The following is a 20,860-nucleotide window of genomic DNA, read 5'->3' on the forward strand; positions in this document are numbered from 1 at the left end:
AGGTCTTGAGCAACCTGGTTTAGTGGGAGGTGTCGCTGTCCATGGCAGGGGGCTGGAATTAAATGTTCCTTAAGATCATTCCAACACCTTAACATTCTGTGATTCTGTAAGAATTAATGTGGGTGTATTACTCAGACTTTACCTCAGTGAACCTCTCCTCTCCCTACAGAAATCTTCAGCTTTTAATCACAAATTTTAAATAGTCTTGGGATGATAAGGATATATCCTCTCATTTTATTCTCAGCAGCTCTCTAATTTGAAGTCTGTAAACACTTGCATCAACTTCTGCAGCCTTACCTGAGGTACATTCACTGTAATCTTACATTCTACGTGCATTTCCATAACACCTTCTCTCACCTGTATCAGTGTTCAGAGGGAACTTGTTTTTTCTTCTGACATGGCAATAGGAATAGAAAAGCACAAATATAAAGGGCTGACAGTAAACTGAGAAACTTGGCACAGACTCAAATATAAAAAAAAAAAAAATCTTTGAGGAGGCACAGTTGATGGAAGAATTAGCATTAGGACAAACAAGGGAGGAAACATTTTGTTCAGATGTCTCACATTTATATTTCCACGGGAGGATTCTCCCGTACCATTGAATTGTGAAAGTTGTTCAAGACAATCAGAATGACAAGTCCCTGTTCAGTGGGGACACTACAACACTTCACAATATGTAAAGAGCATCGGGAGAAAAATAAAACTCTGAAAGTAAGTAAATTAGTTTGTGCAAGGAAAAAATGTGTGTCTGGTAAGAGATGAAGGAAACCAGAGCAAAACTCTAGAAGTAAGTTAGTTCTCTGCAAGGAAAAGCCATGTATCCGGTAAGGGCACAAAGGACGGCAGCTGGTACGTTGTGTCCGTACTCCGGTGACGGCCCCGCAGCGCGGGCCCGGGGCGCGCCGGAAGCGGCGGGGGAGCCCCGCCCGTCTGCGGCCCCGCCCCGGGGCGTGTCCGCGGGCCGCCCCTTCCGCGGGCCCCGCCCCCTGCGGGCGGGCGGGGCGGGGCGTCCCGCGCCCTCTGGGCGTGCCCCGCGGCCCCGCCCGCCGGCGGCGTCTGGCGCGCGCGCGGGCGGAGGGAGCGGCGGCGCGCGGAGCGGAGGGAGGGGCGGCGCTGCCGGGGAGGCCGTCGGTCCCGGCCGGTCGGCGGCCGTTCCGTGGGCGGAACAGTTCCTCGGAGCGGCGGGGGACAAAGCGGAGGGAGGCGCCCAGCTCGCCCCTCCCCATCCCGCCCGGCGCCGGTCTGGGGCGGATGTGCCGTGGGTAGGCGGCGGTGGCGGCGGGGCCTGCGCCCGGCGGAGATGGATCTGGCGGGGACGATAATCCTGCTGTGCTCCTGCGCGGCGGGCGCTGGAGGTGAGGAGCCGCCCGGCCTCGCGGGGCCCTGCTCTGGGGCCGTCTCCCTTCCTCTCTTCCTCCTCCTTCCCTCTCTCTCTCCCCCGTCTCCGGCGCTCGGGGCCGGGGGCGGCGGGCCCCGCTCTCCGGGGCGCCCCGACGCCAGGGCCGCGGCTGGGCCGCCAGCCGGGCTCCCCGTTCCGCCGCCGCTTTAGCCCGCCCGGGCCTCTCCCCCGCCGCCCGGGCCGGCCTGGCGACCCCGCGCTACCCCGGGACTTTCCCCGCCGAGGACCGGGTCAGTTGCCCTCCGCTCTCCTCCCCCATCGGTACCTCTCCGCGCTCGGCTGTGTTTGTTTTCCCTTCCCGGTTTCGCTTCCGGACTTCCCGCCCGGTCCCGGTGGCTGCTTACCGGCTCCCTGCTCCCGCGGCCGCTTCTCTCTCCCCGAAACCAGGAAGGACGGGCAGGCGGAAAGTTCAGCTTAAGGAAATAAAAGAGGAGCCGGGGTTCTTCCCGAAGTGTGACCGGGTCTTCCCGAGGGTCTCAGCTCTCCCAGGCCGGAACAAAACCCGCTTGTGTTTATGGGGAGGTGTAACTGTATCGGCTCCCGTTAGGAATTGTTTGTCGGCATTAGGATCTGGGTAGTTTCTTCACTGCGCCTGGTAATGTTTAATTGGTTAAATCATGGCAGGGAATCATGGTTTCGACTTTGTACAGAGAAAGAGTTTCGGAAAGGATGGACTTGGGAGGGTGTTTCTAGAGAACTGTGGGTGGAACAACTGATAAAGACTTGTTTCCTCTGTTTCACTTGGCACCTCTGATGTATCTGGGCTCTGTCTATGTGCATCAATATGTAGGTTTATTAACAAAGAAGCTAGCACTAAATGCTGGTCTTCAATACATTCTCAAAAAGTAACATCAAACTATGGAAAACTTAAGTAGGTTCTAATTGTGGCTAAGCCGTGAGATAAAAAGCAGGGTGATTTGCATGGTCAGAAGCCATCCTGTTCTTTATATGATTAGAAATGGGATGCACCAAAGAATTTAGGCTTTTCTTTGTAAATTCTTGTAAACTCTCGAGATATTTCAGACTTAATTGTTGGCATGCTTTCAAGGCATCTTTGTTTTCTGAACTAAATGGTGCTGCCACAGAACTAACTCAAATTAATTAACCAGTTGCAAGTGTTGTTTTCACTGTTTAATTCCAGGCAGGCAGTTGTGCCTTAAAAGTCGTAGTAAAAATGTAAAGTTCAGTCCCCATGGTATATAGAAGAAAGTTCATGAAATGTATTTCAGAAATTCCTGTTAATTTTTTTTTATTTTGAGAGGAGTATGGACACCTTCAACATTTCTGGGCACTAAGAAGTACACCTCACTAGCAGTTGGCAGAAGTACATGTCTTTGGTGTCTAGCAGTGCAGGTAAATCTTTAAAGAAAGACTAATAATGCTGGATAGAAATCTAGAGATAGGGCCGATACACATCTCTAAAATACCCAGTAGAACATTTTTTGTTAAAAGTTTGAACGTAATTTTGAAAGATTTGTCATAGTTCTGTGTTAAATTAAAAACAGTCTTTTAAGGTTAGGAAGGTCTATTTTACCTGTGTGCAATTTCTAGAGCTTCTTAGATACTGCAAGTGTTTTTATTTATTGAAAAATAGGGTTCTTCATTTGTGTATTTTTCCTTCCACGCAGGCATTAATATCTGTGTGGAAAGGACAAGTTCATGATTTTTAAAGAAGTTACTGTGAGAGCAGTGCAGACTGGAAAGGACTGACAAGACCCCAGCAATTTACATTTCATTTATGTGCAGTGTATCTGGTCTCATTCATTTTACACAGATCTTGAAGCTAAGTTACCTTTATCTGTAATGTTGTCTGGCTTTAATACCCATAAGGTATTAAATAGTAATAATTTTGGAGATTTCATTAATCTGCACTTTAAGAATAATTACGGGTTTGCATGTTTGGTCTAAGATTGGAGTATTTTTATGGGATACCCGAGTTTGGACTCTTTCAGAATTATACAAGGCCTTGTGCCTGTGTACTGTGCAGACACTCTACATATTCTATTGTAATAGTCTTTAGATATAAAGGTATAAATTAACTGAACCAACTGTAACATTAGCTCACAGCTAAGTATGAATCATAAAATCGACTTCTAAAAAATGGCACAGTATAATTTGGATGGTTTATTTGAGAAGGTTTTGTGAAATCTTAGTTTTGTCTAAAAAGTTATTTTCAGTTGTAGTTTATATTGTTCTTAAAATTATGTGAGGGGAATGCAATCAAAAGCAATCAGTAGTGATGCTGCACTGGTGAAATGTACTGCAGAGAATGTCTTGGGCTGCTTCATAGCTTTTGGTAGGTTATGTCAGTGTGGTTAAAGCAGACACATTATCAGAAGTTTGGCCCAATAGGTCCAGAAACATTCTTGATCAGGTTCTGGTATTAGATCACTTCTAGTGATCTTCTGCTTTCTTTGCTTCCACTGCATAAATATTACTTTCATAAAACCAGTGGTCCAGCAGGTCAGTTTGAATACTGTTTGAATAGTATAAGAAGGAAAAGCCATACCATTTATTTTGTTTTCTTTCTGTTAGTAATTAGAGAAAGCTAGAATTTTGTTTCTGGTTTATGGTGTCTATTTGAGATAGGGTATATGTACCTTGGCTTTTAAGAATTCTTTATTTTAAAAGCGAATCTCAGCATTTTCCCAACACCCCTGGAATTGCTTGGCTTAAGGCATCTCTTCACTCACTGGTGCTGTCATGAATTTTGATGTATGTGAAGTGGTGCTTAAGTTGGGCAGTATTATTGGCAGCTGACTGCAGCATGCTTTTTTGCACGTGGTGAAGATGCATGCAGGTGTATTAATCAGTACTTAATTATCCATACATAATGATGTTCATAGAGGAATGGAAATAACTGATTTAACTTCTCCTTCTACCTAAGGGTTATTAAAAAAAAAATAAGGAAAGGGCAATAGCAAACACAAAGGAGAACTGTTGAGGCCTCTGACAAGCTTGTATTTAACAAGAGTGACCATGCTTTGGCTAGGCTGATGAAATGCTAAATATCATTGCAAATCTGTGATAAATAGTTTGTTGTCACTGGTACAACATGCTCTTTTTATGTTGCTAGGACTTAGTGTCTTGTGGTGCTGGATATTGAACTGCCTATTTCCCAGTGAGCCTGGGAGAAATTCTTCTTTTTTTCTGGACACATGGGGGAGTTGTGGGAAGGCATTTATGAGCTATCAGCATCTGAGTGATTTAGTTGTGTTCTTACTATAAATTGAGAAGAACAGTAGCCTTCATAAATATGGCAGCACTCAGCCTCCAGTATTTATTTGGCGTTTAAAATAAAAACATTATGGCTAAGACAGTGCCTAGTCAAGACAGCTGTCAGATGGTTGTTTCAGAAATGTCTGTGGTAATTAAAAATAAATAAAATCAGGTGTTTAGGTGGTTGCTTTGAAATAATGTTGCCCAAAAGCCTCAGACTGCAGTTTGTTTATACTTTTAAAAGATCCAAAGGTTTGTTTTTGCAGTAATACAGAGCCACTGTACTGAGTTACTCCTGTCTGGTGGTCCTGCCCTGGCCATGCACTCCCCCCTCTCCTCCTGGCATGAGAAGTCAATTCAAAGAAAAAAAATCAGTCAGTTCCTGCCAGTTGTGTAACTAGAGTTGCTTTATTGAGCAAACCCAGGCCTGATGGGGAAGAAGACCTGGGACTTTCACAGGGTGGAGGGGAAGAGGGTCAATAAAAAGCAGACATGTGCTTGCACTGGTGTTGCCATACTGTCTGACCATGCTCTAAATTGAGGCCTCAGTTAAGGGAAATGATCCTGACCTGACTTCTTGATTACATGTTTTTCTTTCACCAAAAACTCACTTGACCAGAAAAGAGAGAATATTTTTTCAGCTGAATCTAGTGCCAGTGCAAGGGAAGAATGGAAACAGAGTAGGTGTAAAAGGGCAGCAGGGCCTGCCTTTCTGCTGGCAGTTTTGAAACAACAGCCTGAATAAATGCTTTGGAGAAGTCCAAGTCAGGAGGTATATCGTAGAATTTCTGCCTTGCTAAATCTGAATGCTGTGTACATTCTTTAATGTCCCATGTAAATGGAGCTTTTTTGTAAGATACATAAACTCTGTGTTGAAAACAACTTGAAGCAAAAGTTGCTTTGATTATCTTAATTGAAATTATAATAATAATTCTCTACAAGATGTTTATCACATGCTGGCATTTTAGATCTGCAAATTAGTGATGATGCTTGCAGTAATAAGACTTGTCTGGTGAGTTAGCTTGGCTTCTGAACAATTTCTGATACTCTTATCAAGTTGTATTTTGTGCTTTTTTTCAGCCCACAAACAAACTTGAATTGTGTTTGAGCTATTTGCATTTGTCATGCAAGTCTTAATCTGAGTGGTTTAATGCAAACTTCATCTTTCAGAACAGTGCGTGCTTGATTTATCCTCTTATGGGAAGTTAAATGTCATTCTGTTTTATAATGATGTGTACAACATTAATAGATGTTTATATTTACATGGGTAAACTTTCAGCACTGTTTATTACTAGTCATTTTTTTTGTGCATGGAACTGGCTTTCATAAAAATGTGCTCCAGAATCTTCACAGACACTGATTAGTCTAACCAGCCTGTGATTCTCCTCCTTGAAGATGGGGATGACATTTGTCAGGAACTCCTCTCTATAACAGTAGCTTTTCAGAAGGGTGATGGAAGCCTTGAAGTGGTGTCAGCCAGCCCCCTCAGCCCTCCTGGGTGCATCCCATTTGATCCTGTGGACTTCTGTATATCGAGGTGGCTGAAGTGTTCCCTTGCTCGTGTCATGTGCTGCAGGTGCTGCTTCTCTCCTGCAGACTGGGAAAGGTTTGTCTGGGGGAGAAGCTCTTCATGGTTTTCTCTGGGGAAATAACCGACCAGAATCATTTAGCACATACCACCAAACAACTATTACATGTCTCTGCTCACTTGTGCCAGGAAGCTTACAGCTAAAATCACATGGATGATCCAATTTAGCCTTTGCATAAGGCTGGTTAGAAGGTGAGAGTACATGTCTCAGACTCCATACCTGTCCAGTGGGATTTGTTTGTTCACAACAACAACAACTGTAGATACTTTACAGCTCTCTAGGGATCCTGAAGAGTTGTATATCCTCGCACGCAAAACATCTTTCACAGGGACTGGCACACTGAGACATTCGCCTAAATGCCCTGCTGGATTCTGTTTTAAGTCCTTCCTGGTGTTTGGTTCTAAGCTATGAGAGTAAAGCCTCATTCCTGCAGGGAATTTGTCATAGGAAATGCCACATCTAGTTTAGCAAGTCTTTGGAAGACTATACTGTCAAGTTGAAATGCCATCATCCCCTTGTCACTCTCTGATGTCTGTGTCCTAAAGGGTTTCTGTCTCCTAGCTTAGTGTTTAGGTGAAGTGTAATGTTGTTTTATTCCACCAGATTGCCTGGAACGCATCACGCTGTTTTGTTTTGTTGATAGCAATATGACACATGGAATTTGTAGAGTAGTTCTCATAAACTACATTTAGGTGTTCATGGTTCAGTGTTTCTTACTGCGGGCTTCCTGACTGTATCCTTAATTGAAAAGATCTTTGTCATGTGATCTTTGTTTAAAATGCCCAGTCCCCTAGTTTTTCATTTACCGAAAATAACAGCAATAATTTGTAACAGGTTGGGATCTGGTATGTGCTATCATAATGATTTCTTGGGATGTGCCACTTCCGGTTTCTGTGAAAGTCTTCTTCAGCTTTTTTATGCAGTCTTCTACTTAAGAACTGGAGCCGGCAGTTCTACCTGCCTCATGTACCTCAGTGAAATTTTCTTTCAGTTTAACGAACTTTTGCTTCAGAATCTTCTATAGATTCTTGTGTTACCAAGGTTGAGCTACTTACTAAACTACCTTTGTAAAGAGGTAATCCCTTTTGATAGGTTTGATTACAAGGAGAGTGTGATCAGTTGCAGACTTTGAATGCTGTAGCAATGTTGATGTTATAGAGGCTTCTTGAAGTGAAACTGTTCATCTTAAAGCCGTAAGTCCCTTTTTGGAGAAGCCATAATGCTCTAGGTGGTGTGCAGCTGCTCTGCTTAAGCAAGAAGAGAGCAGTAGGAGTGTTTGTGTTAAGTGTTTGCTATGAGAGTACTTAAAACATAAGGAGTTCTTTAAGTTTTGGAGAAAGGGAAAAGAAAATGTTGCTTCCTTGTGTGATCATACGAAGTGTATGAATTGTTTTTTTTTTTAAGGAAGATCTTTGCTTAAATCCCTCTGCTTTTCCTTAGCAGAGAGAACAGTTATAAAACTTCTAATGTCAATAGTCCTTTGCTGTCTTGTCACAGTAGTTAGCACTTAAAAACTATTCTTTGTGACTCAGTTAAATGCTGTCTCTCATCTTTCCATGTGGTCATGAGACCTGGATCGAGTGCCAAGTGTTATTGAGTCTTCAGTAAGTTGTCACATTTCAAAACTTTTTTTCTGGGTGCCTGAAGCGTTCAAAGTGTATCTTGAAATACTGAGAAGAAAAATGGTCTGTAACAATTAAAGGAGTGTGTTATTACAAGCTTCCTACAAGCTTTCCTTCCAGAAAATTTAAAGATGATCCTGAAGCACCGAAGTTTACAAATTCTGCAGTGTACTTACTGTCTAGTTTTTACCAGGTTCTTAAAGCGAGTTATTAATATAATATTCTAGATTCAGGTTCATTTAACAATTAAAACTTTTAAGTTTTAGCCTATGTCAATTAATTTTTAAGCTTGTCTTCTTGAATGTTGATACTTCTGGGTCATACACCTGGAATTGGAAAGCATGTATCTGTAGTCAGGCACACGTATATTGTGCATGATCTCAGGCCATTTTGGTTTGGTTTATAGAAGGTTAGTGTCTCTCCTCCATCAGGATAGGAGGGTCAAAATCTCTGCCATTTTCTGTCATGTACTTGTATTAACATAAGTCATAAATATTACCATAAAAGGAATTGTACAAAATAGATTGAACTGAATCTACATCTCTGGAGATACATTTTAATAAAACTTTTCCATGTGGTAGAACATTCCATGTGATACAAAACATGTTGCTAGGTGGCATGATTTCCTCTTAATTTCCCTGGATATTTCACATGTAGAATACAAACAGTCTGAGGAGATAGTGTGGTGTCATGACTGCAGAGTGAAGCTGGAAGCACAATTTCAGGGGACCTGAAAAGAGATATTCAGCTGTTGCACTTGTTGTTTTGAATCAGGAGTGATTTTCTAAAGCATCTCTCAAGCATTCCTGTTGACAATGATGTAGTTTGCATTATGGGGTAGTTTTGGTGTAAATGAACTATACTTATTTTGATTGAAATTCAAGTGGAAGATGCTTTCCAAGGCCCATCTGATGCATTTGTAGCTGCAAATTTTGTATCCTGTCTGTGGGACTAGAGTAGAATGAATCTGATGTGTACAAAGGAGAAAAATAACTTAAAATGGATATAATGTGGAATTTGGGTCCTTGTTACCAACTGCTTTGCACCACAGGTCTGCCATGCCTGGCAGTATGGTTATAACCTTGCTTGTCTCTGTTTTTCAGGCCAATATGGAAATCCTCTAAATAAGTACATTAGACACTATGAAGGACTGTCCTACGATGTGGATTTGTTGCACCAAAAACACCAGCGTGCCAAAAGAGCAGTGTCACATGAAGAGCAGTTCTTGCGCCTGGATTTCCATGCTCATGGAAGGTTAGTGATATGTTAAAAGTTTTTTGCTTTAAATATTTTTTTCATGTGTTTTAATTGTAGTGAAATGGAAAGGATGAAATACAACCACCACAATAACATTAGCTAGAATACACTATACACTATATTGCACTGTTTGCAGTTTCTGTGAAGTATTTTCTCTCATGTCCAGTTTAGGTATTAAATTATTACTTGCAAGCACTTATTCAAACATCTGATGGTAACTATTAATACACTTTGAAGCTTAAATAATGGAATCATACTCAGAACAGAATGGTAGTTGATTCTGAGTTTATAATGCAGTTTTGTGTTGCATGTATGTTTGGTTTTTATTTTGTAGTCTTTTTTTTAAGAATTGTGCCAAACTGCATTAGGAAATTAAATTGAGAAAAAGTAACATTTCAAATTGCATTTGAAGATACAAAATAGGCCAAAAAAGTTCTGTTTTGTGTGTACTGGTGTTATCTGATTTTTTGTGCTAGTGTGAAATTTAGAAATTATTTGACATGGGGAAAGATGATTACTGTTACAAGACACGCTTTGCCTTGTATTTAACATGCAAGATCCAGTACAAAGTTAGATATTCAGTGTGATCAACTGAAGTATAATTTGTAGGTTTTCACTTAGGAAGATCTTGTTGCAATTTGAAATTGCCTGCTTTTTGTATAACCCAGGAGAAAGAGGAAGAAAGTTAAAATATTTATATCTGTATCTTAGTTTCTATGACCCCCTCCTTTTGCAGCACCACTCTCTTAATATATTTCAGGAATGTGTAATGTCCTTATTTTTCTGGTTATTTGAGTTACAATTTAAGTATTTAGAACTTGATAAATAATTGTTAGCCATGTGTAGCACAAAAGAAGTTTAACAGAGAAAATGTAAACCTAGGTCTCCTGAATCTGTTTGGGATATTGATTTTTGAGTAAGTATTTTGGTTTTGTGCCAGCTTGTCATTTCTTCAGGGAATGAAGTGTTGTTCCTGGAGGTTTCTGATGTAATGACTGGATTTCAGTGCATGCTCCCAGAAGGTCAACATTAGGGTTGTATTTCTAAATGCTATAGAACTACAACCCAAATCCTGAATTTGAAGTCCTGTCCTTAAAACCATGTTTTCAAGTGTGATTTTTAGTCCAAGGAGTTTTATTGTTTAAAGAAGAGTCATAGTGCTGCTGTCTCTGCTGTAACTTCAGTGGCAGTCTCTAGTTTTCACTTTTAAATTGTTCCAATAAAGAAGACTGCAGAGTAGAATGCTTCAGAGGCTCCTCACAGTGTAAACCTTGCTACTTTTAAATCTTCAGCAAGATTGCAAGACAGTGAAGGTCAGTTTGAGCCTAATGCTGCCACTTCTAAGCTACAGGCTGGTGGATAATTTAAGCTCACTGAAGTGTGCACTGCTGCAGAGGGAAACAGGCCTAACCACATTCCCAGCATCATCCTTGTGCTAACACTGCTAGTGTTAAAGCCATGCAAGGAATAGCATCTGGGAACTAATCTGTCTAAAAATTACTTGGGAAAAAAGGATCAGTGTGACCTGAAGGAGTGATTGAGGAAGGATGAGACCATTCTTGCTGGGACCAGGCCACATTTCAGGCCACTTGAGCAGCTTCATCTTGTCATTGGTGAAGATCCCATAATAATCTTCTGTAAGATAGAGCTGCTGGCTTAGTCTCTGAGTTCTCTTTGTGTTGGGGGGGGGGGGGGGGGGGAGGGTTTGAAAATCCTTATCCTGTAAAAATGGTAGTTGCACCTAGGATAATGTCTAAACAAAAAATTCCTCTTACTTCACACAGAAAGACCAGACTTTAGTCAATCAGGTTTATAAATACTTTGGTTGTTATTCATGAAGAAAAACGTTGGTGTTTATATGTGGAATTGATCATAAATCCCTATGGTTTGAGGTACAAATCCATCATTAACTGAAGAGGCTGATTGGAAACTGACTGTAAGGTCAAACCAGTCCATAATCTAAGGTTTGGGTAGTTTCCTGTGGCACATCTAACACTTCCTGCCAAAGAGAGGGTAGTTGACAGGACGTAAATTTAGTCCAAAGTTTGTGTTAATCAATTTGGATATGTTCTTACAAAATATTTTCATTTTGCTCTAAATATAATTAGGAAGGATCAAGTGATTTGGGTTTTACTTCAGAGTCTGTTTATTTGCTTTGAAGGTGTGTAGCAGTTTGAGAAGCTGTATAAACAGGACTGGCTTTTGCAGTTGCAGCTGGTTTATTGTAAATAAGTAAGTGATTTATGTCATCACTGAGAAGGACAAAAGTAAAACCTTTCTATCAAGTATTCGAATTACTTTGTGTGAAGGTAGGAAATAAAGCTTTTGCAGAACATTTGAATGATGTAGATATAGGCTGTGGACTCTAAAAGTGCTGTGGCATTAAAAAACAGATGGTGAAACTTAAAAACATTCAGTCAACGTGAGAGTTGAGGTTCTGGAAACTTATGCATGATCTTTTTTGAATGGCCTTTTACCAAATGGTCCGTTAGGGTTTGTCCAGGTGTAGTGTTTTTTTGGCACACAGCTGTCCAGCTTGCATCCCCTTAACTTAATAAATACAGTAAACGGCTTATACTTAGGACTGAAATGCCTAAGTACAAATGCAAATACAGTCTTGTATTTTGATTTGGATTTTGATGAAATGGCTGTGTTTTGTAGCCAGGAAACAATGGAAAAGCTGTCCTAATATTTACTGCTGTTTTCTGCTGGCAGCAGCAAGTGAAGCTGGGCCACAGTGGTTCTCAGGCTGTATCTCTGTGACCAGTTGGAACTTCTAAACTTCATCTTTTGGTGTGTGCCAGAGGAAGCACCTGCTGCTCACATGGCCAGTCAAGATGGGAAAGTGATTTGGCTTCTTATTTTTCAGTGAGGTTAATTGGTTCTTCTGTTTAGTGTAGAGGCAAATTTGCTTTAAGAAGGAGTGCAGAACTAAGCAGCAGTGGTGAGAGAGAGGATGCAGTACCAGCCTTTTCAGTGGCAGTGCTGACATATGCCAGATAAGCATTCATCAGACTTTGTTTCATTGTCCAGAAAATGTCTGGCAGCTACCAGTATTTTAGGATTGTGTAAGTAGCATCTGTTATTTTCAGTGGGCTGTTTAGATTGAAGAACTGTATCTCGTAGTACCCTTCTGTTGAAAAAGGAAAAAATAAAAACACAATTTAAATATTACATATTTATACCAAGTTAAAGGGCTCATTTAACTATGGGCTAATAGTTAAATAATAAAATACATACTGAAATGATGTAATTAAATCCAAAGCTACCTTTTTTCATACCAGATTCAGTAATTCTACAAATGAATGTATAATGTGCTATCACTTCTCTGTTTAACTAACTGAAAGTTAGATGCCACACAGTATACTGCTCAGAATAGAAATTTTTCAAAATCTTTGTTTGGTAATACAAAATACCACTTCTTAGGGTAAATGCAATGAACTAGATGGAACCACCCACACTATTCAATGCTAAAATACTAACTTACTAGGACATTTAAAATTGCTGAAACTGAGCTACGAATCCTTATTAATTATTTTTAATAATAAACTGTGTATTAGATTAATTGGCATTATTGCTTCCCCAGTGGTGCAAAATGTGCCTATTCCTATAATGCTTCAACTTGGAAGGAATGTGAAGGTTTGAAATGATCCTGGTTGTGTGGTCAGAGCTCTTCCACCTGCCAGTTCATATTGAGTGTTCTAGTGTGATTTAATTTACGGTGCCCTATGAGTCCAGGGAAGGCTCACACAAAGTTAATGAATGGCAAGTATTAATGCCATGAACGTGGTTAATATAAAACAGTTTTTGAACTCATCCCACAGCCCTTCCCCCCAAAAAAAGCAAAATATAGCACAGACTCCCCAAAATACATGGATTGATTCAAAGAATAGCAATACTTTTGGCATTGGCTTGAGATATAGTGAAGCATTTTAAATAGAGTAATTTCCTTTTGCATGTCAAGGTAATGTCAGTAGTTTCAAAAAGGAAGTTGGGACATCACTTAAACTGACATTGGATTTTATACAGTTTGCACCTGATGACAAAATGTGCACTTGGACTTGTTTACTTACTGGACACATCTCTTCCCCTGCAGAGAAACTGGAAAGTTTTCTTCCCTTTTTCAGTACAAATATTCGCAATATATTAATCATAGAATGTCTTGACCTGAATTCCTATCCACTGTAGAATGTCAGAAATATGCTGAATACTTCATGGTGATTTTGAGGACAGAGCTTAAAAAACTTGGATGATGTCTGATATTCTAATTTACATTAGAACTGGGAATTCCCGAGATGCTAATGCATTCAGAAGGGAAACATTATGTCTGTGTATCGTTGAACTCTATTTTCAGTCAGCTTTTTATTTAATACATTACCAATAACTTATGCTTTCTAATTTTTTCTTGATCCTGTTAATTGTCCATCCACACCCTCTTTCAACACTCCTAGATTAGTTGATGACTCTTGCTTGGGAAAGGTGCCCACACAACTTGAGTGAACAGTTGAATTTTGAAGTGGTGCTTGAACACATGATAACACCTGCTTACTATTAAATTAAGGACATGTCAAGAATTTCTTTGATGTTGTACAGTTTAGCTATATTTTTTTCTGTAGATTTTACCTAAAATTCTATTTTTTGAAAAATACTGTAAGTTGTTCAGACACTTTTGTAGGAATATATGGTCTGTACATAGTCCTTTTAGGAAAACTGACCACAAAATTTCAGTTCTTAATTAAGTCTGAGGGATTGTTTTTTAATTCTTGATTCTGTAGTAATCTGTAATCATTCATATTGCCCTCATTACTCAGAGCTGGTAAATGTGTTTAAACAACATCATTGTTGGCCATATTTGAGTAGGTTATGAAAAAACAAAGGAGGATACCTGCAGAGAAGTACTTGATAGGCTGAATTTTAAAAGTGGTGTTCTGAGCATGCTGCCATGCTGAGATGGACTGAAATAACTGAACTAGTTACTCTGGCATTAAAGAGGACTTTATATTGTCAATTTAAGGTTTTTATTACACTAGATGTTCTTTTTATGACATTTAATTTAAGTACTTTTTAAATTGTCCATACAATACAGTGCTCAATTCATGAAATGTGTCTGCCTTCTATGTTCTGTGAGCCTGTCAGAACAAGAAGCAGATTCAGTATTACTGGACTAATCTGAAAATTTATGTTGTGTCTCTTTCAATTCCATGTGCCTTAAACACACCCCTAAACAGCTCAGCTTCTTAAGTAGGTTGGTTCAGCAGTCATCAAATAGAACCTACTGGTTGGGTTTGTGAGACTTAGGAGAATTATTTTCATGAATTTTGCTAAGTGAATTTTTTGCAAGATTCACTTACTGCAACTCATTTTAGGCTGTCCTGAATTTGAAAAGGGAAAAATTTTGATATCTTTAGTTCTTACTGTAGTTTTTTTAGTATTATTTACTGCTGTGTGGCAATTCTTCAATCATTACCTATCTATTAGACCTTTTAAGTTATATACCTTGACAGATAAGTTGTCAGACAAGACACTGTGAATCAGGTGTCACTTCCTACACCTGTTTCGTCAAAAAAAACCAAAACCAAACCCACTCTATGCTGATGCTTGTAGGTAAAGCAGTTTTATCATGCAGAAAATTGGGAAGAAGGGTCCTAAATTCTTACACATTTTTTAACGGAAGTGAAGTTTAAAAATTCTGGAGGCTGAATCTGTGGGCTAATTGTCCTAAAAACAGTGAGCTGGATTATGAGTAGCCCTCAGGAAAAAAAAAAAAAAAGATGTTTGACTTGGTTTTGTCTGGGAAACACAACAGTGTTGGACTGGTTGGACAGCCTGGCTGAGGTGCAGCATTTCCACTGTGCTGCTTAAATTGGCATGAATGGTTTACAGCTCTACTCCCTGGCCAGCAAACTTCAGTAGACATAACACGGCCATGCTCTGAGAAAGTCATGCTCTTAAAATGTATATTTAAATTAATGTACCTAAGCTATGTGCTCATGTTATCAGCTAGTGGATTTATCTTCTGTGTCTTTACTTGTTTAACTAAGAAAGCTTCTTTCCTAACTACTTTCATGGTTTGAATTAATGTAGTAACTTTGCTGTGCTTGTATTCTAGTACATCTTTATTGGTTTTCTGGGTTTTGATATCTTGTTTTTGTTAGAACATGGCATTGCATATGAATAGTCAACTTCATGTAAATACAAATGGGAAGGTTATTTTTGCTAAGCAGGAAACCAGGAAGTCAGCTCTGTACTGAATGTCCCAAAGAAGTTTTACTGAAAGGGGGGAAAAAAGTCAACCTGTTCTGCCTTTAAAATCTGTACACTGTCCTCTTCAGGACAGAGAGATACTTTCTCAGAGGGAAGTTAGCCAACATGTAGCTTCTTGTAATCCTACTTAGATGGTTTCTGTTATCTGAGCTAGCTTGTGTTTGCAGCTATGCATATCAAGAATAATCAGTGGCAAATGCTTTGGAGTGAAGGCTGCATCCTCATTGTAGTGTTCTAGAATACCAAGTTTAGCAAGTCTGGCTTCTGAAGGTCGGGAAAGACATCTGAATAACCACAAGTGTCATCCTGGAGGTGCTAATGGGAAACAAATGTAAGTTGCAAACATTCTAGCTGGGATGGCTGAGTGTTGAAATACTGTAGAGATAGGGATTTACATAAACACTAGGGAATGATTCTGTGTGCATCTAGGTGGATCAAAGAAAGAGTGATATACCTGGAGACCCTATCATGTGCTGCTTCAAAGATAAGTTTTCTTTAGTGTAAGTAGCAGGACTGTGGGAATTACCAATTAAGTGATAAAGTATGTTCTGTGGATTTAATAAGTCTAAGTTAAAACAATGAAAAAAATCTTCAAGTGTGGTGGTTCTGTAGAATTGTGGGTAGTATAAATCCAGTGTTAGGTTGTTAAGCTGCCTTCTATTTACTATAGTTCAGAGCTGGAATGAGTCTGACAGTCTTGTGGGAGCTGAGTAGATTGTGGGATGCCTCTTGGAAGCAGTTAGAAAGAAGAGCTCAAATTTTGAGCTCCCTGTCCATTTATAGACACTCCCCCACTGCTTCCATTTTTCCAAGAAGAGAGTCTTTGAGTTCTTAGGTATAGGAAAAGTAAGGATAAAAGACTTGCACCTCAAGCAGAACAGTATTTTGTAGATGCTGGCTTGTGAGGAGGCTGGTGGAGCCACCGCTGCAAGGATTTTTCTGGCTCCTACTGGGAAGAAAAGACTGCGAACCTGAAAATGGACTCTCCTTGTACTGAAGTCAAGTTACATACTGCTGTCAACTCATCCCCTTCAGTTTCCTTTTCCCAGCCACTTCTTTCAGCTGTAGAGTAATTCCTCCATCTCTGTTTTTCCCTTTCTCTTTTCTCAACAACTTCCTCTGGTCACTAAATGCTTCTGTGGGCCTGTCACCAGTTACAGCAATTTCACTGAGGAAAGGCAGAAAAGGGATAGATAGCACCAAGTGCCATTTTTGTATGCCAGCTAAAAGCTTTTTCTGCCAGTTGTGTGCAAGTCTGCAGACTTGGTACCAGCCCAACATAATGGACATTGCATTGTGGTGAAATCACTGATGTTAGGAGGTAACTCATATTAAAAAGAAATGGAATAATAGGTTATGCATTAACTCTTGCATGTAAGCCTTTATATGCCCTTTACCAAATGTTAGTAGCATATAAACATGGCTTTTTTTTTTTTTTTTTTCCTTTCAAGTACTTGCTCTGATTAGAGCTTAGGATAACATAACTTGAGCCCATGGGAAAGTACTGGGTCTTAGCTATAATTTTTTCTTTAATTATGACTGAATTGCTGTGTTACTTGCAAATTGGGCATAGTCTCCCTGAGGTAAGCTAAAGAGAAATAAAAATCTACTTCTTGATAGTCTTTTGGGTACTGCCATTAATATATAAGATGTAGTTTATTGTCAAAGAAGATTATATAATTTTATATGTGTGTGTAGTTGGAAAAGTTTTACCAAAATTTGGTCTACAACCAAGTGGGCAACCATATAGTAACTAAGTAATGTTCTCTTACCATAGCAGCTTTCAGATCTGTGGAAAACAGAAGCAGTAACAAATAAGCAAGGTCAAAACTTGGTCTTAAATGATTTAATTCTGTTCTAGAGATCACTACTGCTGGGAAGTGTCTTCTGTGAGGTAGAAAGTGTGTTAATAAAAGAGGCGTTATTTTTCTGATATTAGTTTAATTTTCTGCCTGGTGTGTAGCCAGGCTAAGGAATAGCTTAGTTTGCACTAAGAATTTGGTGCATTGTAAATTGCAAATTGTTATTGTCAAAAGGTTTATTTTAAGCTTCTTGTTTCTTCCATTGTGGCTAATTTAGAAACCATATTCAGTAATTATAAAGACAGATTCATTTAACTTCCCTGGAGTCTCCCATCCTCAGAAGAATCATGAAGTTACTGGTTTTAAGTCAAGGTAGAATTTATGTTTGAAGTTTGGTGATGTGCTAAAGTTGTTAATTATTGGAAGGAGAGATGAATAGATGCTTGTTTACTCCTCCACCCTCCCCAGCCCTTTTCCTCCCCACAGTCCCAAGTTGTCTCTTCCGTCCTTTGGTGGGGGAGAAATAAAGGAATATTTGTCAATTTTTCATTATTAAGAAGGTGAACAGTTTATACAGATTATCCTGTTCTCATCAAGCATGTTTGAATGACTAAGAAAAGACCTGTTTAAAAATAGCTGAGAGATGATCAGGTTATCTAATAGTTTAACTAAGTTAAGAAATGAAATAGAGAATTCTTAGTGTGAAGCACAGCTGAGTTTTTTTGTATTTGTAATAGTTCTCTAATCCTGCAAATAGAGCTAATTTTATTAAAAGACAGATAATCAGCAACAGGAGTTAGATTCTTTAGTGTTTATTATGTAGCAATGTGGAAAGCAAGGAGAGGGTAAAAATTAAAGGAAAATAAATAGAGGCTTCCTAAATCTTAAACCAGCGAAACATTTAATTTGGTACATATAGCTTCTTACAGTCCATTTTGAAGTGACATACAGGTCATGTTGATGGAAGGGTATCCCACAGAAGGAACAACCATTCCCAACTTCATTAAACTCCACTGAGCCCCTCTTTCCCCCCAAAGCGAGCCCTGGAGTGTCAGATGTGTAGGCAGAACTCAAGGCTGGCCCTAAAGCATGGTTAGATGGCCACCAAGGGTAGCCCATGACTGCACCACGATTGTCCTGCTGGTTTGTAAGGGTGAGAGCAGCAGCTGAGCATACCCTGGGTGGCTGCACAGATCAGGCCTAGGGCTTGTCCATCCATGGTCTTGGGGTTACACTAAGCTAAGCTTGGTAAATTACCAGCTTCATGCTGACATCAGGTCCTGGGTTTTTTCCCTCTCTGGGTTTTTGCCAGTATAGATGGGAATTCATACCTCAAAGCCACACAAAATTGCTGATGCAGTTGGGTGTCAGAGACAACTTCTCCTCAGTTTTATTTGCAACATACATGAATACAACCAGAAAAAATGTAATTTTAAAGAAATTGTGTATACACTTCTGAAAAAAGTGCTATACAGGGTGGGGTTTTTTTCCCAAAAAGCTTTTTTTCATGAGGAAAGGTAAGAAGTCTTCTATCAAATACTAGAGAAGGGAGAAGAGATTCTAATGAATCCAGGATCTCTTTGCATTTCACTTCAGTTCAAATGCACTGAGAGTCTGATCCACCCTTGAGTGTGACAACTCAGTCACAAGGAAAGCTCAAACTGGAACTCAAGTCTGTATAACACCCTGAGCAGTGTTTTACATCCAAACTTTTTCAAGTACTTAAATCAAGTTTGTCATATTCTCATCAGTGTTCGTCTTAATTTCTTTCTACCTGTTCATTTTTAACTTTTGCCCAGGAGAGCCACATTAAGTGGCTACAAGTCTCCACACTGCCCACCACCCCACCCTCAAAAAACCTGTTGGGTAATCTTGTGGTATTCAGTCCCACCATGTGTCTCTGGGTTCCTTGTTCATGTTATTTCTTCTTCCTCATGAACCTCTGGGTTGCCTTTAAAGGACTTGTTGTGGCAGAGGTAGTAAAAAAATGAACTAGAAGAATAATAATTCTTATTTCTTGTCTCAGTGATGCCAGTATCCAGGTGCTCAGTGAACTGATCCTTCCTTTGTAACAGGAGGATCTTTCTCATAAAATACATCTCTACTGGAGCTGTGGTTGGAGCACTGCTGGGCTTGGCACAAAGCCTGAGACTCAGGGAATTGCAGAAGTTTAACCTTCCCATCTACCAGACACATCTCAGTTTCATAACCTCGTAGTAGATACCTGTGACACATTGCCAGAGGAGAGTACTTGCTTTGAAGCTTTATTAACACTGTGGCAGTAATAATAAATATAGTTTAATTGTGAAATGCTGTTTGTGTTACAGAATAGTCAACATGAGTCACTACAGCCCTTCCCAGGTTTTAAATGTAGGCAAGACATTTTTGATCTTGAAGTTTGCATCTTAATGTTTCAAAATAGTTATAACTATGGTATCATATTTAATGTGCAGGTGGAAACTGGAGATACACTTTGTGTATGCTTCAGCTCATTAGTAAAAAGTAACTAGATTTTATCAACTTTACACTATGGATCTTAACTGCCTGGGTTATTTTGTTGGTCGCATACTAGGATACTAACTTTTGCTTTGAAGGTCAGCTCTGATGGTCATGGTTTTTAGATGGAGACTCAAATCCAAAAGTACTCAACTTATCAGTGTTACTTTTTATGTAACTAATAGGTGACATAACTGTAATATTCCTTCAATCACATCATTGTGCGGAGAAGGAAAAATACAGGAGGAAAATGAAGACTAAAATTGGAATGGTTGAAGTTTCAACAACTTTGTGATCTGTATTTGCACGTATGTTTATACAAAATTTAAGAGAATACCAAATGAAATTCTGAAGCAAGCTAATGGTTGTCACAGGTGTGAATTCGTATAATGTCAGGTGTTTTAGAACACTTCAGTTATGTTGCTTGAATGAAACTCCTCAAGCAAGCTGTTTCATATGAAGGTTGGCAGTAGGATTTGCATTGAAGTATGTACTGAAACCAGTCATTTAATGAATAGAGCTATTTACATAGTTGTTCATGTAACTCTACCAGTTTATTTATTAGATGTTGTTGCCCATATTATTTTTTGAGTTTCAGTTGAAACACTGATTAACTCACCTACTTTCATTTATGTTGTTTAAATCTTAAGTGACATTAATAAAAGTAAAATAAGTGAAAGCTGATTTTATCTGTTCTGCTTCACAGTGCTGTAAAGTAAAATACTTGCATTTTTCCTAAGCTACTTGCGTGTCTTCTGAAGGACTGGGAACAAGTGTATAGACCAAGTCAGCACTTTAGAATTGTGTGTTTAAGTCTAATGTGTTTTCTGGCTTAAATCTTATAAACTTAGCCACTTATATTAAAAGCATCTAAAGAATCTTGCTTTTAAAATCCTTCTAGGCTCTGATCTAATTCTTGTACAGTAAAAACATTTTGTACAGATAAATTTTACAAGGTCGGCAAATGGTTTGCACAAAAATGTAATTGTGAAGTACTTTATTAATGCTCTTGTAGCTGAAGCTCAGTGCCAATTTACTGTCTTGTTTTACTCATTTTAGACAATTCAACCTTCGAATGAAGAGAGATACATCTCTTTTTAGTGATGACTTCAAAGTAGAAATATCGAACCAAGTAATTGATTATGATACCTCCCATATTTACACTGGACACATTTATGGTAAGTATAACACTTTTAAATGGATGGAGGTGCA

The 20,860-nt window shown here is 39.4% G+C and overlaps 1 protein-coding gene across 1 annotated transcript in view; it reads left to right on the top strand.

The window, feature by feature from the left end:
• The first annotated feature begins 1,087 nt into the window (after positions 1-1,087).
• ADAM10 (ADAM metallopeptidase domain 10) overlaps positions 1,088-20,860 on the top strand; it is a 42,065-nt gene continuing 22,292 nt past the window's right edge. Inside the window, exons 1-3 of the mRNA XM_004176888.6 lie at positions 1,088-1,355; positions 8,933-9,083; positions 20,708-20,826. Of these exons, the coding sequence (XP_004176936.2) occupies positions 1,301-1,355; positions 8,933-9,083; positions 20,708-20,826 (325 nt within the window). The 5' untranslated portion in view covers positions 1,088-1,300. The remainder of the gene's footprint in view (positions 1,356-8,932; positions 9,084-20,707; positions 20,827-20,860) is intronic.

Source organism: Taeniopygia guttata, chromosome 10 (assembly GCF_048771995.1).
Source record: "Taeniopygia guttata chromosome 10, bTaeGut7.mat, whole genome shotgun sequence".
NCBI classification, from domain to species: Eukaryota; Metazoa; Chordata; class Aves; order Passeriformes; family Estrildidae; genus Taeniopygia; species Taeniopygia guttata.